The sequence below is a fragment of the Crotalus tigris genome, unplaced genomic scaffold, assembly GCF_016545835.1.
Source record: "Crotalus tigris isolate CLP2741 ecotype Arizona unplaced genomic scaffold, ASM1654583v1 scf7180000024297.1652928, whole genome shotgun sequence".
NCBI classification, from domain to species: domain Eukaryota; kingdom Metazoa; phylum Chordata; class Lepidosauria; order Squamata; family Viperidae; genus Crotalus; species Crotalus tigris.
Genome location: NW_024100470.1, coordinates 369005 through 383936, shown reverse-complemented (window position 1 = coordinate 383936; position 14932 = coordinate 369005). Strand labels below are relative to the sequence as shown.

Below are 14932 nucleotides of genomic sequence, written 5' to 3'. Positions count from 1 at the left end.
ATAGATAATCAAATCCATTCCATTCCGTTCCAGTCAAAAGAAAAAAAAACACCAAAAAGCCTGCCGATCGCCATTTTACTTTCCCTTTTAACAAAAGAAAAAGACAAAAAGAGGGAATAAAAGTAAATCTTCAAACTTAAAATCCAAATAAAATCAAAAAAAGCAAAATCCTCTACTCTGTCCACTTTTTTTAAAAAACTCACCAGATCACTTTAATCGTGGCTTGTTTTGTCCCTGGAGACAAAAACAGCTGGGAAGTGGAGACAGTCCGAACTCCGTGGGAGCACTCTTTTCACCCCCCAAAAGAAAACCTTGAGGGTGCATAAGAGGCTCAACCACTATTCAGACGATCCTCTCCTCCCTCCCTTTGCCCGGGAGGGAGGTTTTGAACCGCAGAACAGCTGATGTCCGCTGTTCATAGCAGTTCTGATACTTTCCCAGGAGGACGGCTACAAAGTAGCCACCATCGCGCGCGCAGATCCACCGGAAGCCTGCTTCCCCATTGACTTTGTTTGTCGGAAGGTTGCAAAATGTGGTCCCAGGACATTGCAACCGTTGTAAATACATGCCAGTTGCCAAGCCTATGAATTTTGTTCATGTGACCTTGGGGATGCTGAAACAGTTGTAAGCATGAAAAATGCTCGTACGTCACTTTTTCAGTGCTGTTGTAACTTCAAATGGTTACTAAACAAATGCTTGTAAGTTGAGGACTGCTTGTACATGGAAAAGAAGATAAATAAATTTAGCCAGAATCCTGATTTTTATACTCTGTAGGGTTGGCACCCGCAAAAAGGAGGTGAGGCCTGGATCATGTGATTGTGGCTGCTATATTGGTAGCCAAGGCAACCAGCGCTTAGCAAACTCATTTTGAATCCCAGCTATTATGATTTTCAGCAAGAAAACCAGTTGCGCTTGAGGGGAGAAAAGGCCAAAAGCTGCGAAGTCTGGAACCGGATGTCAGAAATTTCTATTCCCAAAGGGAAAGTCAGATCCTCGCTGTCTAAGGAAAAAGAGGTAAATACCACTCCCCAATCTACAGCCAAGAAAAATGTTGCCAAAGTGATATATGGGTGAAGTTCAGGTGTAGGAGAAGAAGTGCAGAACGTGGGGCGGGGTGCCTACAGTTGAGCATAGCCACTCAGGGACAAAGTCCAAACTCCCTTGAATTCCATATAATAGTAATAATAATAATAATAATAATGATAATAATAATAATAATAATAATAATAATAATAATACCATCACCTGAACACCATTGGCATTGACAAATTCGCCATTAGTCAATTGCAAAAGGCGGCCTTACTAGGAATTGCTTCCATCCTGTGACGATATCTGTAATACCATCAAACATCCATATCTGCCTATTCCAGGTCCTGGGTAAGGACTCGATAGGTAGACAAAAATGCCAAATCCAGTCTGAACACCTGGCTGACTGTGCGATGATTAATAATAATAATAATAACAACAACAACAACAATAACAACAGAATAGACGAGAAAGAACTGGAGAAGATAACAAAATACAAAGACCTACAAATAGAAATAGAAAGACTGTGGCAAAAGCAAGCAAGGGTAGTACCAATAGGCTCCTTAGGTGCAATCCCCAAACAACTGGAGCACCACTTGAACACAATTGGCATTGACAAATTCTCTATTAGTCAATTGCAAAAGGCGGCCTTACTAAGAACTGCTTCCATCCTGCGACGATACCTGTAATACCATCAAACATCCACATCTGCCTATCCCAGGTCCTGGGTAAGGACTCGATAGATAGACAAAATGCCAAATCCAGTCTGAACATCTGGCTGACTGTGTGATGATCTATAATAATAAGGACCCCTCAATTCAATTCTGAGCTATACACAATCTCTTTTAGTAATAATAATAATAATGATAAAGTTGGAAGGGACCTTGGAGGTCATCTAGTTCAACCCCCTGCTCAGGCAGGAAACCTTATATTATTTCAGACAAATGGCTGTCCAGTCTCTTCTTGAAAACTTCCAGTGTTGGAGCTTTCACCGCTTCTGGAGGCAGATTGTTCCACTGATTAATTGTTCTGTCAGGAAATTCCTCCTTAGTTCTAGGTTGCTTCTCTCCTTGGTTAGTTTCCATCCGTTGCTTCTTGTCCTGCCTTCAGGCGCCTTGGAAAATAGCTTGACTCCCTCTTCGTGCTGAGAAGATTCCTAGGCATAGGCTTAAATCTGTTTAATTGGCCCTTCATATGTGTGGACCTAATCTTTCACCCTCCCATATGGGAATTCTCCGGGGAACATAGCTGCTCAATCTTTCTCAGCCCAGCTTATCTATCTGTACGTCCTCAACTTATAACAGTTCTTTGAGTGACTGTTCGAAGTTACAACAGCACTGAAAAAACTGGCATATGACAATTTTTCGCACTTACCCTCAACATATGACCAGAATTGAGCCCAAAACCCCTGTTACCAGGTTGAGACAGCGATTAAGTGAATTTTGCCCCATTTTACTTTCCTTTTCTTGCTACAGTAGCTAATTGAATCCCTGCAGTTCTCAAATTAGTAACACAGTTGTTAAGTGAAGCTGACTTCCTCATTGACTTCGTTTGTCAGAAGATCACAAAAGGAGATCACGTGACTCTGGGACACTGAAACCATCATAAATAGGAGTGTTGATTACCAAGCATCCGAATTCTGATCACATGATCACAGGGATGTTGCAACGGCTGTAAGTGTGAAAAACAATCACAAGTCTCTTTTTTCAGTGCCATTGTAACTTGGAACGATCACTAAATGAATTCTTGTAAATCAAGGACTACCTGTTAGAACTAGGAATATGCAGAGATCAAAATCTGTTTAACACCCACCCATGGGTGTATTCTGTGATCCAGTAATGGCCTTTGAGAAAAGAACACATCTGGTTTGAATTAGTGTTGTATTCTTCAAATTACTTTTGCCATTTGAGTTCAGATCATGCAGAACCCCAACTCCATGTTTAAAAAAAATGGTGGTGTCTTCTCTCAGCATTTACTCCAGGAATGCCAAGGGACAGCTGATCCTGTGGAAATATCTGGCCTGTCTTTTTTGTTTTGTAGATTGCAGACTCTACCAGCTGTTCAGAAGGCAGCACTGTGGATCTGATAGACCCAGATGACTTCCTGAAGAACATCTTCGAGCTTGATGAGGATTTCAAGCAGCCAGGCAATTGTTTCCCAGAAAGTAAGGAGCCCCTTGAAGATTTATATGATTTTATAAACACCAGGTTGTCCCCAGAGATATCTGTGAGTCTGTGTGTCAGAATCTACCAGATGGTGACCATCTGTAATTGAAGTGTCATTTGTAATTGAAGTGTCATCCCCTCATGTATCTGCAGATGTACAGTAGTCAGCTTATGACTGGATGCCTGCAATTTTTGAGGTTAAAACAAACCTTTCTGGGTGCTTACAACCCAGTTCTGAAGTTCTGATGACTCTCCCCCCTGCCAGTAACAAGACCACATTTCAGGTATTTGATAACTGGCCCAGATTTATACCTATTTGTAATGCCCCACGGTTATGTGACTATGTTTTACAATATTGGCATTTACTTCCATTTTTTGCCAAAAGACTCCTGATAGCAAATAATTGGTTCCTTTAATGACTGCAACATTCAGTTAGCTACTGTGGCGGTCACTTTAGGTCTGTGGTGTTAGTGACCTCTGCAAAAAAAAAAATCGTAAAAACAAATCTGGTCACATGACAACACATTCTGTGATTATCATGATGGTCTACCTACATTTAAGGAGCAAGGCTTCGTGACACCATATCCATCACCATGCAGATTTTGATATATGGACTCACAGACATATCAAAGCATCACCAAAACGGTCCACTCTGAATTTCTTTTAAAGTATGGTTCTTTGAAAACTGTATACAATTTTCTTCAAGGACTGCCCAGCTGATTTCTCTTTTAACAGTCCAAAGATCCATGCATCTTCAACTAATACTCAAACAGATCTCAATCCATGCATCTTAAATGTCAGAACTTTAAAACTTGAAAATTGATAGCAACTGACTTGCTTCTTTTCAACAAGTCTTTAATACAGGAGTGTCAGACTCAATTTCACTGAGGGCCGCATCAGCATTGCGGTTGGCCTTGGGGGGCCAGGTGGATGTGGCCAGAGTGGGTGCAGCCTACTGGATGGAGTGGATGTGGCCTACTGGTTGGGCGTGGCCAATTCTACATCTTTTGCGTTAAGGGTGCCTGTGGGGGCCTGGGCAGGAGTGGGACAGATCTGAGGGTCTCTGGCAGAAGGGGGTGGGACCAGGGCAAGTGCCAAGGCATGGTGAACCAGGGCAAGTGCCAAGATGGCCACCACAAAATTGTACATTGGCTCCTGGCTGGCCTGGGCCCAGGCCAGGGTAGCAGGGGCCGTTCCCTCACTGTTTCCAGGATGGTTTCGCGGGCCACATGGAACCACTTTGAGGGCCGTATCTGGCCCCCGGGCCTTGTGTTTGACATGTCTGCTTTAATACATCTTAACACTATTTAGTCCTTGACTCAATTTACATGCTTCTCCGTTGGTAGATATCTATGGAGACTCTTGATCATCCAGATCATGGCTGTCACTAAAGTGTTTTTTCAAAAGCAACTGGATTTTTTTTCTTTTTCCTTGAAGACAGTGCTGAAGAAGCTTCTTGGATGAGAAGCAAAATGTCTTCAAGGAAAAAGAAAAAACAACTCTCGTTGCCTCTTGAAAAAGCACTTTGGGATGACTTAAGCTCGTAGTCCATGGGTAGGCCACCTTGGCTCTTTTATGAGTTGTGGACTTCAACTCCCAGAATTCCTGAGCCAGCATGGCTCAGCTTGGAAACCTCTGCCTTTCCTCTCAGCATGGCTGGCTCAGGCATTCTGGGAGTTGAAGTCCACCAGTCATAAAAGAGCCAAGGTTGCCTACCCCTGTCATAGGTATATCACCAATCTATTTTTCCCCACTTTTTTTTCCATCTAATCAACTTTCCTGAAGATAAATAATTGATTTTGTACAACTTTTGTTGTTATAGTAAGGTATAGTAAGGTGTCTTTCAACATGTAAAAAAACAAGAAAAAAGTGAAGGAAATGATTGGTCCATTAGTGGGCGAAAGTGGCAAGAAGGTGACAAGCAATAGGGAGAAAGCAGAACTATTTAACTCATTTATTGCATCTGTCTTTACACAAAGGGAAAAAACAGACCAACCTATCAAAAACAGTGCCATAAAAACAGTATAGAAACACAGGTTAAGATAGGCAAGAAAATGGTAAGTGAGCACCTGTCCAGCCTAGACGAGTTCAAATCACCAGGATCAGATGGATTACACCCCAGGGTTCTCAAGGAACTGGCAGATGTGATCTTAGAACCACTGAACTATATTTTTCAAAGATCTTGGAGCACTGGGGAACTACCTGAGGAGTGGAAAAGAGCTGATGTAGTTCCCATCTTCAAAAAAGGAAAAAAAAATGGATCCAGGAAATTACAGACCTATCAGCCTGACCTCAATACCTGGGAAGATTCTGGAAAAGATTAATCAAACAATGAATCAGTGAACACCTACAGGCAAACAAAGTCATTATTAAAAGCCAACACGGGTTTGTTAAAAACAGATCATGCCAGACAAACCTTATTGCATTCTAGGGATCTAGGAGTCCTAGTGGACAATCATTTAAATATGAGCCAGCAGTGTGCTGCAACTGCCAAAAAAGCCAACATAGTGCTGGGCTGCATTAACAGAGGGATAGAATCAAGATCACGTGAAGTATTAATACCGCTTTACAATGCCTTGGTAAGGCCACACTTGGAATACTGCATCCAGTTTTGGTCACCACGATGTAAAAAAGATGCTGAGACTCTAGAAAGAGTACAGAGAAGAACAAGAAAGATGAATAGGGGACTGGAGGCTAAAGCATATAAGGAAAGGCTGCTGGAATTGGGTATGTCTGGTTTAATGAAGAGAAGGATGAGGGGGACATGATAGCAGTGTTCCAGTATCTCAGGGGCTGCCAGAAAAAAGAGGGAGTCAAGCTATTCTCCAAAGTGCCTGAGGGCAGGACAAGAAGCAATGGATGGAAACTAATCAAGGAGAGAAGCAACCTAGAATTAAGGAGAAACTTCCTGAGAGTTAGAACAATTAACCAGTGGAACAACCTGCCTCCAGAAGCGGTGAATGCTCCAACACTGGAAGTTTTTAAGAAGAAACTGGACAGCCATCTTTCTGAAATGGTGTAGGGTTTCCTGCCTGAGCAGGGGGTTGGACTAGATGACCTCCAAGGTCCCTTCCAATTCTGTTATTCTATGATTCTATTCTCCAAAGCACCTGAAGGCAGGACAAGAAGCAATGGATAGAAACTAATCAAGGAGAGAAGCAACCTGGAACTAAGGAGAAACTTCCTGACTGTTAGAACAATTAACCAGTGGAACAACCTGCCTCTAGAAGCGGTGAATGCTCCAACACTGGAAGATTTTAAGGACAGCCATTTGTCTGAAATGGTGTAGGGTTTCCTGCCTGAGCAGGGGGTTGGACTCGATGACCTCCAAGGTCCCTTCCAACTTTATTATATATATATATTATGTGTAATATATAATAGCAATATATATATTATAACCATTTGTATAATGTCCATTTGAAGTTACAAAGGCACTGAAAAAAAGTCCCGGAGTCATTTGCAGCTTTCACAACCAGCTTCCAATAACAAAATCAATGGTAGAAACCAGATTCGTTAAGGATCACATCCTTTACTTAATAAATGTGGCAAAAATGTCATAAATGGGGCAAAACTCACTTAACAACTGTCTTGCTTAGCAATGGAAATTTTGGGCTCAGTTGTAGTTGTAAGTCAAGGACCACCCGTACTTTTATGAATTTTATCAATTTTTCCTCTCCTCGATCAATTCAAGTTACAATTGCTTTTGAACATTTTGAAAATTTCTTCATCCAGAAAGGATGGTCTAAACTTTTCATCATCCCAGACAGAATGGCCAACTGGATTAGTGGTGTCTTCTCAGAGAGATTCATCAAGCATCTTGAAAGACAGGATGCAGAACTAATATATATATATATTTAACCTGTTCATGGGAATTGTCTTTGTGCATTAATTTTACATTGTGACTTTAATGTCTCTTTCAGGATGCGTTCACCGTTATCCTTGGTGTTCAGTGAATACTACTAAGTTTCCAGGGAAAACCTGGTGGAATTTAAGAAAGACATGTTACCAAATTGTGGAACACAACTGGTTTGAAAGCTTCATTGTGTTCATGATTTTGCTGAGTAGTGGAGCGCTGGTATGTGTAAATTGTTTTTCCTTTAACATTAAATGAAGCAGAAGAAATGAAAGTACATTGTCATTTCCAGTAAGGAATAATGTAGAATCTGGTTTCTCAACCTTGACAGCTTTAAATACCTGGACTTCAACTCCCACAATTCCCCAGCCAGCTGGCTAGCTGAGAAATTCTGGGATTTGAAGTCCATGCATCTTAAAGGTGCTGAAACTGAGAAACATCAGTGTAGACAACATTTTGTTTAGTAATCGATCAAAGTTATGTCATCACTGGAAAAAGTGACTTACAACTTTTTTCACACATTGCAATATCCCCATGGCCATGTGATCAAAACTTAGACGCTTGGCAACTGACTCATATTTTTGATGGATGCAATGTCCCAAGATCATATGATCCCCTTTTGTGATCCTTGTACTAGCAAAGTCAAAGGGGAAGCCAGATTCACTTAACAACTGTGTTACTCACTTTAAAACTGCAGGGATTCACTTAAAAACTGTGGCAAGAAAGGTCATAAAATGGGACAAAATCCACTTAACAACTATCTCCTTTTAGCAACATAAATTTTGAGCTCACTTGTAGTCATAAGTTGAGGACTGCCTGACAACAAAAGGAGCTGGGTTAAAAATCTGATCCGTCACTGATCTACCCATTTTATGATTCTTTCAAAACAAAACTCATTGTTTTGGGGATCTGGCTGAATGTCTAATTAGGTTTTCATGGAAAGCCACTTATATACTTGCCTCCTCCATAGTCTGCTTTTAAATCTGATTAGTTTTGAGGTTTTTGTACTTTCGCTAATTTGAAGGCACCATCATATCAAAATGAACTTTTTTCATTTCATCAGCGTTCAGGATTTGCTTCAGCATCTTATTAATTGTCAATGGAGGAAAAAAATGAAATTCTTAGTGGCCTGAGAACATTGAGAGATAGAATGGGAAAGGAAAGTGAGTTAAAGTGGTAGCTAAAGCAACAGAAAAGAGAAAAAATGCTGTGGTCAGAGGAAAGCATAATAAAGGAGGTTTATTAAAAAAAAAAAGTAAGAAGTTTGACAGACCCTTTTTTTTACCCTGATTTTTTTCATGAGTTTTCCATTTATATTTGCTATGCCTTCCTTGTATTATGTCTAATGTTCCATCAGCATGTATATGTTGTGTGCCTGTGGATATGTGTGTATGCCTCTCTCTCTCTCTGTGTGTGTGTGTGTGCATGTGTGAGAGAGAGAGAGAGAGAGAGAGAGAGGGAGAGAGAGGGAGAGAGGGAGAGAGAGGGAGGGAGAAGGGGAGAGAGGGGGAAGAGAGAGGGAGAGAGAGAAAGGGAGAAGGGGGAAGGAGAGAGGGAAGAGAGGGAGAGAGAGGGAGAAGGGGAGAGGGGGAAGAGAGGGAGAGAGAGGGAGAAGGGGAGAGGGGGAAGAGAGAGAGAGAGGGAGAAGGGGAGAGAGGGGGAAGAGAGAGAGAGAGACGGAGAAGGGGAGAGAGGGGGAAGAGAGAGGGAGAGAGAGAAAGGGAGAAGGGGGAAGGAGAGAGGGAAGAGAGGGAGAGAGAGAGACAGAGAAGGGGAGAGAGGGGGAAGAGAGAGGGAGAGAGAGAAAGGGAGAGGGGGGAAGGAGAGAGGGAAGAGAGGGAGAGAGAGGGAGAAGGGGAGAGGGGGAAGAGAGGGAGAGAGAGGGAGAAGGGGAGAGGGGGAAGAGAGAGAGAGAGGGAGAAGGGGAGAGAGGGGGAAGAGAGAGAGAGAGACGGAGAAGGGGAGAGAGGGGGAAGAGAGAGGGAGAGAGAGAAAGGGAGAAGGGGGAAGGAGAGAGGGAAGAGAGGGAGAGAGAGGGAGAAGGGGAGAGGGGGAAGAGAGGGAGAGAGAGGGAGAAGGGGAGAGGGGGAAGAGAGAGAGAGAGGGAGAAGGGGAGAGAGGGGGAAGAGAGAGAGAGAGACGGAGAAGGGGAGAGAGGGGGAAGAGAGGGAGAGAGAGAAAGGGAGAAGGGGGAAGGAGAGAGGGAAGAGAGGGAGAGAGAGGGAGAAGGGGAGAGGGGGAAGAGAGGGAGAGAGAGGGAGAAGGGGAGAGGGGGAAGAGAGAGAGGGAGAAGGGGAGAGAGGGGGAAGGGAGAGAGAGAGACAGAGAAGGGGAGAGAGGGGGAAGAGAGAGGGAGAGAGAGAAAGGGAGAGGGGGGAAGGAGAGAGGGAAGAGAGGGAGAGAGAGGGAGAAGGGGAGAGGGGGAAGAGAGGGAGAGAGAGGGAGAAGGGGAGAGGGGGAAGAGAGAGAGAGAGGGAGAAGGGGAGAGAGGGGGAAGAGAGAGAGAGAGACGGAGAAGGGGAGAGAGGGGGAAGAGAGAGGGAGAGAGAGAAAGGGAGAAGGGGGAAGGAGAGAGGGAAGAGAGGGAGAGAGAGGGAGAAGGGGAGAGGGGGAAGAGAGGGAGAGAGAGGGAGAAGGGGAGAGGGGGAAGAGAGAGAGGGAGAAGGGGAGAGAGGGGGAAGGGAGAGAGAGAGACAGAGAAGGGGAGAGAGGGGGAAGAGAGAGGGAGAGAGAGAAAGGGAGAGGGGGGAAGGAGAGAGGGAAGAGAGGGAGAGAGAGGGAGAAGGGGAGAGGGGGAAGAGAGGGAGAGAGAGGGAGAAGGGGAGAGGGGGAAGAGAGAGAGAGAGGGAGAAGGGGAGAGAGGGGGAAGAGAGAGAGAGAGACGGAGAAGGGGAGAGAGGGGGAAGAGAGAGGGAGAGAGAGAAAGGGAGAAGGGGGAAGGAGAGAGGGAAGAGAGGGAGAGAGAGAGACAGAGAAGGGGAGAGAGGGGGAAGAGAGAGGGAGAGAGAGAAAGGGAGAGGGGGGAAGGAGAGAGGGAAGAGAGGGAGAGAGAGGGAGAAGGGGAGAGGGGGAAGAGAGGGAGAGAGAGGGAGAAGGGGAGAGGGGGAAGAGAGAGAGAGAGGGAGAAGGGGAGAGAGGGGGAAGAGAGAGAGAGAGACGGAGAAGGGGAGAGAGGGGGAAGAGAGAGGGAGAGAGAGAAAGGGAGAAGGGGGAAGGAGAGAGGGAAGAGAGGGAGAGAGAGGGAGAAGGGGAGAGGGGGAAGAGAGGGAGAGAGAGGGAGAAGGGGAGAGGGGGAAGAGAGAGAGAGAGGGAGAAGGGGAGAGAGGGGGAAGAGAGAGAGAGAGACGGAGAAGGGGAGAGAGGGGGAAGAGAGAGGGAGAGAGAGAAAGGGAGAAGGGGGAAGGAGAGAGGGAAGAGAGGGAGAGAGAGAGACAGAGAAGGGGAGAGAGGGGGAAGAGAGAGGGAGAGAGAGAAAGGGAGAGGGGGGAAGGAGAGAGGGAAGAGAGGGAGAGAGAGGGAGAAGGGGAGAGGGGGAAGAGAGAGAGAGAGATGGAGAAAGAGAGAGAGAGAGATGGAGAAGGGGAGAGAGGGGGAAGAGAGAGGGAGAGAGAGAAAGGGAGAGGGGGGAAGGAGAGAGGGAAGAGAGGGAGAGAGGGAGAAGGGGAGAGGGGGAAGAGAGAGAGAGAGAGATATGGAGAAGGGGATAGAGGGGGAAGAGAGAGGGAGAGAGAGAAAGGGAGAGGGGGGAAGGAGAGAAGGAAGAGGGAGGGAGAGAGAGGGGGAAGAGGGGAGGGGAGAGAGAGAAAGAGGGAGAGAGAGAGAGAAAGGAAGAAGGAGTGGAAGAGGAAGAGGAGGATAGAAAGGGAAAGGGAGGAAGGGGGAGAGGGAGAAGGAAAAGGAGAGGGAGATAATTCAATTGTCGCTGGTTTCATCCTGCTGAGAATTGAAAGATCGCTGGGACCTTAACAGGGGTCTCCAGATGTGGGGGCAGAGCCATTGTGGCTACCACCACGTTAGGCGCCAGGATGTAAGGTTTTCCACTTAGCCTCACAATTGCCCCAGCATTACTCAGGAATTTAAAAGAGCCAAAGACACTCCTGAGCCGAGGTTTCAGCAAGCAAACAACTTTTATTTTGATCAAAACAGAGTTGGGTGACCCCATCTCTCTTCGTGGCTGGTAGAGAGATGAAGACAACAACCAGAAAAGATGTCTTCCACCTTTTATGCCTTTTCAGAACAAAGAGATCAGGTCTTGGTACTAGGCATAAGAGGGCACAAAAAAATAATTCCTAGATGATGATTCATACACAGCAACCCAGGCTTCATCCGTAACTCCTTTTCCCCCTCCCCTTACTGTGTTCTTTTCATATAAGCAATCACCTATACCTAAAGCATGAAGCCCTTACTTTTCCAATATATATATATAAAGCATCTGATCAAGCAATTAAGCATCTGATCAAGCAATTAACTACAAAATAATGATGACAAAATAACAAAACAATGATTACACGATAACACTATAAGTATCAATATAAAATGGTCACTATATATAAAATAAATGCTAATGTCAAACTTAAACATACTAAAATCATAAGCACAATAAAATCCCTTCAGTGTAATAATATTCTACAAATGTAATAATATGTTCATTCTTATCTCAGGCATTTGAAGACATTTACTTGAGCAAAAGACAGAATATTAAAACCATGCTGGACTATGCTGACAAAATCTTCACCTACATATTTGTCTTAGAGATGCTGCTGAAATGGGTGGCTTATGGATTCCAGAAATACTTCACCAACGCTTGGTGCTGGCTTGATTTTTTGATTGTAGATGTAAGTATTGCAGCTGAAACAGAATGGATCTCATTGATTTTCCAAGTGAGCATGAGTTGATTGCCAAAATCAACTGGCACAATGGAGACAACACAGCAAAGGTTTTGGCTTAGATGGCAAATGTATTCATGCTAAAGCACAGCATATGCTTAAGGCACTCAGAGCATAGACCTGGAAAAAAGATAATTTCATGGGATGGATGAAAAGGGATCAGCAATAAAATTACCCAGATTGTAATGCCCTGATATACATCTATGATGCAACCTTGTGTGAAATTCTTTGTATAGTTTGAGAGGAGGACGACGACCACGACAAAGATGTATTGACCTACTCATTTAAGTGTTTCTTATGGGCCAGCTTTTAACTTTGGCTGAGAATGTACAAAATGTCTTCCTTTTTAAAACTTCTCTGCAGCTCATTCCCTGAAAAGATCCAATGGTCTCTGATGAAATTCTGACATTAGATAAAACATGTTTTACTTCAATAATTGTAGAAAAAGAAGGGGAGGGGGAGGAAGAGGGAGAGGAGGGGAGGCGAGGAGGAGGAGGAGAAGAAGGAGAAGGAACATTTTTACAGTTTGGGACTGCTTAAATTTGAAGAAAGGCAAGTGGCTGAGAGTGATTGAGTTGTATAAAATAGTACTGTACAAAACGATTTCTGAGTGAAGGAAGGAGGAAGAGCGCCATCTGGTGGGATCCAGGAGGCACATCTCTTCCACTGTAGCACCTCATCCCTGGAAGGAACTTGCCCCCACTCTCCTGACTTTCAGAAAGACTCTAAGAATCTGGTTCTTTCTTTGGCTACGGGGCCCAGGATGATTCAAATTCCAACCAGGAGAACAGAACTGTGAATTCTGATCACTTATTCATTAATATCATGGATTACTGCCTTGTCATGGTAATAGTAATAGCAATAGTAGTAAAGTTGGAAGGGACCTTGGAGGTCATCTAGTCCAACCCCCTGCTCGGGCAGGAAACCCTACACCATTTCGGACAAATGGCTGTCCAGTCTCTTCTTAAAAACTTCCAGTGTTGGAGCATTCACCACTTCTGGAGGCAGGTTGTTCCACTGGTTAATGGTTCTCACTGTCAGGAAGTTTCTCCTTAGTTCTAGGTTGCTTCTCTCCTTGATTAGTTTCCACCCGTTGCTTCTTGTTCTGCCTTCAGGTGCTTTGGAAAATAGCTTGATTCCCTCTTCTTTATGGCAGCCCTGAGATATTGGAATACTGCTATCATGTCCCCCCTTGTCCTTCTCTTCGTTAAACTAGACATACCCAATTCTAGCAACCGTTCCTTATATGTTTTAGACTCCAGTCCCCTAATCATCTTTGTTGCTCTTCTCTGTACTCTTTCTAGAGTCTCAACATCTTTTTTACATCGTGGTGACCAAAACTGGATGCAGTATTCCAAGTGTGGCCTTACCAAGGCATTGAAGAGTGGTATTAATACTTCACGTGATCTTGATTCTATCCCTCTGTTAATGCAGCCTAGCACTGTGTTGGCCTTTTTGGCAGCTGCAGCACACTGATGGCTCATATTTAAGTGATTGTCTACTAGGACTCCGAGGTCCCTCTCACAGTTACTACTATTGAGCATGGTGCCACCTATGCTGTACTTGTGCATTTGGTTTTTCTTGCCTAAATGTAGAACCTTGCTTTTTTCACCATTGAATTTCATTTTGTTAGTTAGTGCCCAGTGTTCAAGTCTGTCCAGATCCTTCTGTCTCTGAAGCCTGTCTTCTGGAGTGTTGGCTATTCCTGCCAGCTTGGTGTCATCTGCAAATTTGATGAGTTCCCCATCTATCCCTTCATCCAAATCGTTGATGAAGATGTTGAAGAGTACTGGGCCCAGAACAGAGCCCTGGGGCACCCCACTACACACTTCCCTCCATATAGATTCAGTTCCATTGAGGACCACTCGCTGAGTACGGCCGGTCAGCCAGCTACGGATCCATCTGGTGGTGGTTCTGTCTACCCCACATTTTTCGATCTTGTCAAGTAGTAGGTTGTGATCTACTTTATCAAATGCCTTACTGAAGTCCAAGTAAATTATGTCCACAGCATTCCTCTGATCCACTAATTTTGTCACTTGGTCAAAGAATGCAATAAGATTGTCTGGCATGATCTATTTTTGACAAACCCATGTTGGCTTTTAGTAATGACTTTGTTTGCCTCTAGGTGTTCGTTGATTCGTTGTTTGATTATCTTTTCCAGGATCTTCCCAGGTATTGAGGTCAGGCTGATAGGTCTGTAATTTCCTGGATCCATTTTTTTTCCTTTTTTGAGGATGGGAACTACATCAGCTCTTTTCCAGTCCTCTGGTAGTTCCTCTGTGTTCCAGGATCTTTGAAAAATATAGTTCAGTGGCTCCAATATCACATCTGCCAGTTCCTTGAGAACTCTGGGGTGTAATCCATCTGGTCCTGGCGATTTGAACTCATCTAGGCTGGACAGGTGCTCACTAACGATTTTCTTGCCTATCTTAACTTGTGTTTCTGTTTTGTTTTTTGTGGCACTATTTTTGATAGGTTGGTCTGTTTTTTCCCTTTGTGTAAAGACAGATGCAAAAAATGAGTTAAATAGTTCTGCTTTCTCCCTGGTGCTTGTCACCTTCGTGCCACTTCCACCCACTAATGGACCAATCATTTCCTTCACTTTTTTCTTGTTTTTTACATGTTGAAAGAAGCTTTTTTTGTTATTTTTGACTTTGGTCGCAAGCCTCAGTTCATTTTGAGCCTTGGCTTTCTTCACTTCATCTTTGCAGGCTCGGGCTATTTGCTGATATTCTGACTTAGTTATGTTCCCCTCTTTCCACTTTCGATACTTGTCCTTTTTATCTTTCAATTTGTCAGAGAGTGCTTTATGCAGCCATGCTGGTTTCTTTTGAGAGCTGTTATTTTTCCTCTTTGTTGGTATTGTGCTAGACTGTGCTTTTATTATCTCATTTTTCAAAATTTCCCAAGCTTCTTGAGTTGTTTTCCCCTTGAGGATTCTCATCCATGGAATCCTTCCCAAGCCCTCTCTAAGGTTATTGAAATTAGCTCTCTTGAAGTCC

General features: G+C 44.1%; 1 protein-coding gene across 1 annotated transcript in view; it reads left to right on the top strand.

Moving 5' to 3' along the window:
* The window catches only part of LOC120299490 (sodium channel protein type 5 subunit alpha-like), a 96194-nt gene that overhangs the window by 56174 nt on the left and 25088 nt on the right, over positions 1-14932 (top strand). Inside the window, exons 19-22 of the mRNA XM_039324341.1 lie at positions 895-1014; positions 3067-3190; positions 7112-7266; positions 11706-11879. Coding sequence (XP_039180275.1) covers positions 895-1014; positions 3067-3190; positions 7112-7266; positions 11706-11879 — 573 coding nt within the window. The remainder of the gene's footprint in view (positions 1-894; positions 1015-3066; positions 3191-7111; positions 7267-11705; positions 11880-14932) is intronic.